Source organism: Helianthus annuus, chromosome 15, assembly GCF_002127325.2.
Source record: "Helianthus annuus cultivar XRQ/B chromosome 15, HanXRQr2.0-SUNRISE, whole genome shotgun sequence".
Lineage (NCBI taxonomy): Eukaryota > Viridiplantae > Streptophyta > Magnoliopsida > Asterales > Asteraceae > Helianthus > Helianthus annuus.
Genome location: NC_035447.2, coordinates 126,392,083 through 126,400,357, shown reverse-complemented (window position 1 = coordinate 126,400,357; position 8,275 = coordinate 126,392,083). Strand labels below are relative to the sequence as shown.

The 8,275-nt window shown below is 33.8% G+C and overlaps 1 protein-coding gene across 2 annotated transcripts; it reads left to right on the top strand.

Annotated features, from left to right (window-relative positions):
- The first annotated feature begins 233 nt into the window (after nucleotides 1-233).
- On the top strand, nucleotides 234-6,132 carry LOC110912416. Of its 2 annotated transcripts, none has more exons than XM_022157106.2 (9): nucleotides 234-387; nucleotides 1,748-2,098; nucleotides 2,253-2,334; nucleotides 2,550-2,625; nucleotides 3,544-3,615; nucleotides 3,885-4,021; nucleotides 4,227-4,476; nucleotides 4,558-4,621; nucleotides 5,326-6,132. In XM_022157106.2, the coding sequence occupies exons 2-9, from the start codon at nucleotides 1,753-1,755 to the stop codon at nucleotides 5,892-5,894; spliced, it is 1,596 nt and encodes a 531-aa protein (XP_022012798.1). In that variant the 5' UTR covers nucleotides 234-387; nucleotides 1,748-1,752; the 3' UTR covers nucleotides 5,895-6,132. The 2 variants fall into 2 exon arrangements, with proteins under 2 accessions (XP_022012798.1, XP_022012797.1); XM_022157105.1 differs by having other exon boundaries at nucleotides 3,535-3,615.
- The last annotated feature ends 2,143 nt before the right edge of the window (nucleotides 6,133-8,275 follow it).

The following is an 8,275-nucleotide window of genomic DNA, read 5'->3' as shown; positions in this document are numbered from 1 at the left end:
GGATTTTATAAGACAAATATGACCTGCTTTCATTTTTGGACCAAAATGGCAATAAAATTGAAACCACAGGGACCCAGATGCAAAAATTTGAGTTTTAAACTAAAGTGGGAAAAGTGACCAAATCACAGGGACCAAAATGGCTGTTTACTCAAAAAAAATAAATATCTAAATTGAAAAATTTGAATTATTACCAATGAGGTTTAGAAAAAAGTTTTGGCGGATTGAGTTTGGGTAAATCTCCATCGTACGGTCACAAACCTTTTAAACTACCCTAGTAATCCTATATACACCCGTTGATCACTACTCTTAACACCCAAATCACCACCTCTTCTTCTTCCCCACTAATCAAATGCAGTAATCTTTTGGCCCAAATTCATCCGATTCTAGGTAAAGTTTCTCTCTTTCATTCGTAATGTAAGTATTTGATTGCAAATTTATGTTCGATCTTGTTTCTTGTTTGATTTCTGTTCTGTTGTTGATGGGATGTGAGTATTATTTGGTTTTTACCAAAACCCTGATTTTAGTTTTGGTTTTAAGGGTTAAGTTTTTGTTAGATTCTGATTCTTGAATGCATGGTTGTAAAAATCGCTAGGTGGGAGTAGGGATTGATGGGATTGGAATTTTATATGTAATTTTTCAAATTTTTATATATAATTACTTATTATTAATTGGATTGGGTTAATAAGTGTATTTTTTTTTAAATATTTTAAAGATTTTGACCAAAATTTGACTGATTTTGACTGCCTTTGACAGATTACTGATTTTAGTTTTTAGGTCTGAGTAGGTGAAATTTAATAGTTAACTATTGATTACTGATTAATCCTGATTTTTACAACACTGATCGAACGGTTCCATGATTGAATCTATAAGTAGTTGTTTGAAGGGTTGTTGTTTTGTTATGTTAGATTTTTTTTTATTTCAGTTTTTAGGTATAGATATTTGCATTTTCAAATATATATATTTTTCCAATTTTGAGTCTTTAAAATGTTTATGGTCTCTAACAAGGTTTTTATTTTTAGAGTTAAATGTCATTTTAGTCCCTGTGGTTTGGGTCATTTTGCCGGTTTAGTCCAAAGGTTTCATATTTCGCATGTGGGTCCAAAAAGGTTACACCGTTACCATTTTAGTCCACTGGGTTAAATTCATCCATTTTTTCTGTCAATGGGTCATTTTTTATGTAATTATGTTAACTAAAAGGGCAATTCAGCCCTATAAAATGACCGAATTGCCTCTCTCGTTGACAGGAAAAATGGATGAAGTTAACCAGTGGACTAAAATGGCAAACGGTGAAACCTTTTTGGACCCACATGCGAAATATGAAACCTTTGGATTAAACTGGCAAAATGGCCCAAACCACAGGGACTAAAATGACATTTAACTTACATTTTTATTTTTATTTTTTTATGCATGATGTTAGGGCTCCAGTAGTTGCAACATGCAGTCTTTTTTCCTTTCTAGTTTTAGTTTTGATAATCATGACTATGCTATATTTGGACCACATGATCTTAGGGAGTACGTTCGGTTTCAAGATGCAATTACTATGTATAGTTGTTTTTTCGAGTCTATTATCGAATAAGTGTGTTACAAGTGACTGACTACTAAATGCATGGCCTTTTCTACGTTAGTTTTGTTTTGTTTTGTTGTTACATCAGTTATTCTTCGTGTATCGCTCAAGAGAATCTTTGTTCACGGATGAACTTATTGCATAGTGTTTGACTTGAATTATACGATCTGAATTGTACTCCAGAAAATATGGTAAAATCAACTGATTTAAGCAAGGACGACGAGGAATTCGTTAAACTTGCGGTTTCTAATAATCAAGGTGGTGGAAGTGTGCCCAGTGAAGATGACGGTCAACCTAGTGATTGTGGGGTTAAGGAAGCTCGTTTAAACGGGGACGTCGTGTTGGTTAACAAGTTTGAACATGCTGAGGTTACATTAGCTGCTAATAATGAACATGTTTCAGCCGTTAGCGTTGAAGAAAACAGTTCTACAGTTATAGAAAACAAGATTTCAGTTGTTGCCGAGAATGGTTCAACAGTTCAAGACGTTTCTCATAAAAGAACCGGAAATCCTGCCAGTAATCGTGAGATAGATGGTATCTCTTAACTTTTTCTTCGCGCCTTTTTACATATTTCTGACATAATTCTTATTATCTGCACTATTTATGTTTGTAACCTTTGTTACTTTTAACGAGCTTCTATCTGCAGTACGTTACTAAGTTTCCTAATACGTTTCCATTGACATGCTAGCCGTATCTGGTACTAAAAGACCCCGAATAACCGTAGATGAAAAGCAGGCTTCCGTCCACATCGTTTATAATTCTATAACAAGGTATAAAAGAAAACAATATTGTTCAATACTTATCTATTTTACCTTCATGACATCATATGAGGTAACCCGAGACCGAACAGATGGAATGCAAATATACGAATTTACGAACACAGTTTTTATTTTATTTTTTTTCTACAAATTTCCATCTTGTTGATGTACCCTCATGTTGAAAGTTTTTTCCATATATTTTAACCGGATAAATTTACGTTTAACAGAGAGAGTAAACGGAAACTTGAGGAATTATTACAACAGTGGTCAGAATGGCATGCTCAACATAATTCATCATCTCATGTAAGCTTGTTTCTTAATTGCTCAACACATAACTCATAAGTAGGGCTGTAAACGAACCGAACGTTCAGCGAACAGTTCGTGAACCGTTCGGCGGGAAGTTCGTTTATGTTCGTTCGTTTAGTAAATGAACGAACACGAACAAGAAATTCCGTTCGTTAAGTTAAACGAACGAACATGAACAGAGGTAGCGTTCGTTCGTTTATGTTCGTGAACGTTCGGTAACGAGTATTTATGTTTGCATGTTAATATTAATTTGTGTTTGCATGTTAATATTAATTTGTGTTAGTTCGTTAAAGGTTTTTATATGTTGTATTTTGTTTTATTATTTCTAGTTTTTAAAATTTTGAAACCCTAGTTATCTTATATGCCTCTCACAACATCTCTCATTTCACTATTTCAATTTTAGTTTGTGTTAAGGATTAACAAACTCTTAATTATGTGCTTATCATGTTTTTGATAATCACGCCAACTCTGTTTGGATAATTATGTTAAGTATTTATTTATTTTTTATGGATTCTTGGTAATGTTTGTGATGAAAATGCAGATTTTATTCTAAATTGAATATTGTGTTCATAAACGTCGTTTGTGTTCATTTATGTTCATGAACATTTGTTAGAGTTCATTAGCATATGGTAAGTGTTCGTGAACAGTTCACGAACATGTTCTTTTCCTTAATGAACGAACACGAACAAGAAATCTCGTTCGGTAAGCGTTCGTGAACAGTTCATGAACAAGCTTGTTCCTTAACGAACGAACACGAACATGGCCTTGTTCGTGTTCGTTCGGTTTGTTTACAGCCCTACTCATAAGATGTCTTTAATTTTTTTTTTTTCCTTTTTTGGTACTATATTTGTTTTAAATTATTTACCATTATTTAATGTTCTTACATTTAATTTATTTACCGTTCAGGATTCACAGGTTGAACTAGAATCCGGTGAGGGGACCTATTTTCCAGTACTTAGTGTTGGTCTGGATAAATCTTCTGCAGTGGTATATTAACTTTTTTTTTTCTTGTTTCGATCATTTACTTGTAAACTAATTGAACCCAAACCTGTTTAGCTAAACGTGTTTGACCTGAAACTGAACCGACCCCGTTTTGACGAAACCCAACCCCTAAATTTCGTGTTAGGTTTGTGTCATGTCGTCAGAAGTTCACACCAATTGTTGCGTTGCTCGCATATAGCATAGCATCGACTATTTAACTGGTTTAAAATGTTCTACGTATTCACATTGTCTTCTTGAAACATTTGTTCGTGTAGTCATTCTGGATGGATGGGCAAACGAAGAATTCTCAAAGCAAGGAAGTTATAGCTTTGGATAATAATTCAATCCCTCTTTATGATCGTGGGTATTCTTTTGGCTTAACATCAACCGATGGTCCAAGTAACGTAGACGGGTATGCATTGATATTCCGGTGCACATGTCCATTTTTGGAATAATATACACAATGTAAATATACAATTATCTTTAAGTTATTAGATATTAATATGATTACCTTTTACATCAACTTCTTATGATTTCAATTTTCCATACCTCATAGCGTCCTGTTTTTTTTTTTTTTTTTTTTTTTTTTTTTTTTTTTTGTGGGTGTCTGTGATTAGAGGGTTGGAAATAGTAGACGGTTCTCGCTGCTTCAACTGCGGTTCATACAACCATGCACTAAAGGAATGCCCAAAGCCTCGTGACAATGCTGCGGTTAACAATGCCCGTAAACAACACAAAGCTAAACGTAACCAGAATGCTGTTTCTCGTAACCTGACTCGATACTATCAAGACACTCCTGCTGGAAAGTTTGATGGTTTAAGGCCAGGTGTGCTAGATGCCGAAACGAGAAAACTTCTGGGTCTCAAAGTAAGCAAAAAGTCAAAGTCTTGGATTCTGTTACTCTTTTGACTTTGTTATTTATAAACATTCTATACTTGTGTTTATTAGGAGCTTGATCCACCTCCATGGCTCAACAGAATGCGAGAGATCGGCTACCCACCAGGGTACCTAGGTAACTGATTGTTTCTTTTTGTTTGAAATATGGGTTAATATCATAAAATATCAATAAACTTATATTTCACGAAAATAATCTTCCGATCTAATTTTAGTACATTAAAGGTTGGTAACTTGTAAAAAACACCTGAAAAGTCACTAAACTAACTTTCGTATGTTAAAGACCCTAAACTTGCCTAAAATGCATGTACTTTTGATTTTTTTTTTAAATAATGATTTTCTTTTTATGTTTAAGTTGCTCAAAACAAGATGGTATAATATTTGTTTGAAAAATAGTTGAATGTCACTTTATCAAAGTTTTACTAATATAAGAGTTAACATGTCATCAATTAGAAAAAAATATACATATTATAGTTTTCTGACGGTTTTGTTTATTTTTTTTACAAGTTAAGCCATTAGTCATTACTATGTCAAAAATTCTTTATGGTATTAACACTTGAAATATTGTTGTTTTAACAATTTTGTAATTTTTTTTTAAATATACATGTATGTGCATTTTAGACAAGTTTGGGTATAAAAATGTACAAAAATAAGTTTAGTGACATTTTTGTGTATTTTTTACCAGTTAATCTTTAATAGGTCAAATATTAGGCAAGGGACTTTTTTGTAGAAAATAAGAAAGTATAGTGTTTTTTTATGGTGTTAACACTTGAAATATTGTTGTTTTACCAATTTTGTAAATTTGTTCAAAACGGTTTGCAGATGCAGAAGATGATGATGATCAGCCATCTGGGATTGAGATATTCGGTGAAGAGGTGGTTGTTAAGCAAGAAACTGAGGATGGTGAAGCCCTCGATATGGATAGTAAACCTGAACCGTCCAAGAAAAAGAGTGTCAAATTTCCAGGAGTAAACGCCCCAATTCCAGAAAATGCCGACGAGTGGCGTTGGGCAGCAAGGGCTTGGAAGTTCGAATTGCCTAGAAGCCGGTCATCAAACCATCGATACCATAGTTCAACTGAATCCGCTGCAACTAGGCCTCATCATCATGAAGAAAGATGGAACCGAGATAATAGATACTATAATTCAACTGAATCTGCTGCGACTAGACCACATCATCATGAAGAAAGGTGGAACCATGACATGTTTAGAGAAGATAGAGTTCACAGCGGTTCCTTCTCATCTAGCTTCTCGAATAGGTACACTGGTTATGATGACTTTAGTGGTCATCGAAATCTTTTGATTCATGAAACAAGATCGAGCCATGGTAGTGATCGTTGGAATCCTTACTCGACTGACTCGAAGGATCATCGCCATCGTAGTTGGAGGTGAGTCTTAGGGACAGAAAAGCATCAGTGTGCATGGAGTAGATGAGGTGAATTGTTTAGCATCAGTTTTGGTATATTTTACAACTATACCCTTTGACTTTTGTTTTTGTTCAACTTATATCCTTCTTGTTTCTAGTTTAGGCTTTCATATGTTGTAAGCACTAGTTTTGGTGGGATTAAAGTCATAAACCATTTGAATTTATTCAACTGAGGCCATATTTGGTATATGTTGACTTCTTGTATTTCAAGTTTACATCATTATCATTATTACGAGTCTGTTTTCCGGTACGAATTGCAATTATAACATTGCTTTTAAACAACATTCCTATATGGCTTTATTAGCAAATCAGAAAACGGCTAGAAGCGCAGTTAAGGCTGTTCATTAACTGTTGAACGGTTGAACCTATATGAGATGTAAACGGTATGGCTCATGGTTTGCCGGTTTGTCAGTTTAACCCGGTTTGGAACTTGGATCCAGGTTTGCTAATGAACTGGTTGTTTAACTTTCATTATATACATTTTTTTGTGTTCTGAATATGTTTTTAAAATTTTTAGTATGATTTTGAGTTTTTTTTTAAGAAGTCAAATTTCCTTAAACCAATTTAGGCACTTGGCTTAGGCGGTATGTACTCTTGGGATGATAATGGGCCTGGTATGGTTAATCTTAGTCCCATACCCGGTTGTAAATCTTGTCTATTACCTATCGGGTATTTACCCGACGAGTATTGGATACCTATAGGTACCGGGTATACTCATTTGTGTTTTTTAAAAATACCCATTGGGATTTTGATGTTTATATATTTTATACATTCCTTTATAATATTATGTTTTGAAGATCGATACAATATATTAAATTATGATAAATAACATACGGATCATTAACATCATAAAAAAGACATTAAAAATACTGCTAAGTTTTTTAAACTATCATCATCATCATCATCATAAAAAAAGACATTAAAAATCCTGCAATTTTACACGTAAAAAAAGACATTAAAAATCTTGCAATTTTACACGAACAATGTTCGTTCATTAAGGAAATCATGTGTTCATAAACTGTTCATGATAACTTACCGAATGTGATTTTATGTTCGTGTTCGATCATAAAGGAAACGAACGTGTTCATGTTCGTTCGTTAAGTTTAAGTTTAGGTAACGAATGCAAACGAATGTTCATGAACTTAAATGAACGTCCATGAACATAAATGAGCACAAACCGACATTAAAAAGACAACAAAAACATAATAAAAAAATCAAAAAGTAGAATACTGTTCCCAAAGTTTGCTAATTGTATTATAAATAAATAAATAATACTAATAATATTATAATAATAATATGCCTTGTCGTTAACGGGAAAAGTCAAACAATTGGCGTTGATTGCGATGAAACGTTTAGCCCACTGGTTAAACCGACTACCATTCGCAAAGTTCTCAACCTGGCTACATCAAAAGCCTGGCTCATTCACTAATTGGATGTGAAGAATGCCTTCCTTCATGGTCATTTAAAGGAAACCGTTTATATGTTTCAGCTACCCGGTTTCACCTCACCTTCCCACCCTAAACACGTGTGTAAGCTGAACCAGTCTCTATATGGCTTGAAACAAGCCCCATAGGCTTGGTACCAACGGTTCGCGGGGTTTATTTCTAAATGTGGATTTAAGAGTAGTGTATGTGACACCTCTTTGTTTATCTTTCGCAAAGGGGCCCAAATGGCATACTTACTTTTGTACGTGGACGATATCATTCTCACAGCTTCGAGTGACTCGTTTTTAAGAAGTATCATTCAATCTCTCTCCGCAGAATTCAACATGACTGATCTTGGATCATTACACCACTTTCTTGGTATTGCGGTACAAAAGCAAAAGAATGGATTACTTCTATCTCAGTCAAACTATGCATCTGACATCTTAGTGACCGATTCACAAACTATTTGTTAAACGTTCAGTTCGTTTGCAGCCCTAATCAAATTCATCTAATAGTCATCACCTTTTACAACTATGAATGCAAGAGTATAGTTATAACGTGTTGAAATCTAATACTAATAAAAGAATAGTTATAATGCCACATGACATTTTTCCTCTAACATTCTTCAAATTAATGCCACATGTCATTTTCATCTTTAATTCATTTATAATATATAATAATTAATATCTAATTCTGATTTATGATAATTCATTAATAATATATAGAGTAAATTACAAGTTTTGTCCTTTATGTTTACATCAAATTGCAGGTGTTGTCCTTTTGGCCAAAAGTTTACAAGCGGTGTCCTTAACTTTTCAAAATCTTGCACGTTTTGTCCTTTAGGCCAAACCTCTCAGTTAAAAATTGTCATGTGCAATGCACATGAGCGTAAAATGGTAATTTCCCTCTAAACCCTTTCAAAC

Excerpts from the sequence above, each read along its gene's own strand:
- LOC110912416 (XM_022157105.1), top strand. The coding sequence starts at position 1,753 with ATGGTAAAATCAACTGATTTAAGCAAGGACGACGAGGAATTCGTTAAA. Across the intron at positions 2,099-2,252 it reads CAGTAATCGTGAGATAGATG|CCGTATCTGGTACTAAAAGA; the intron begins GTATCTCTTAAC and ends TTGACATGCTAG. Across the intron at positions 3,616-3,884 it reads TGGATAAATCTTCTGCAGTG|TCATTCTGGATGGATGGGCA; the intron begins GTATATTAACTT and ends TTGTTCGTGTAG.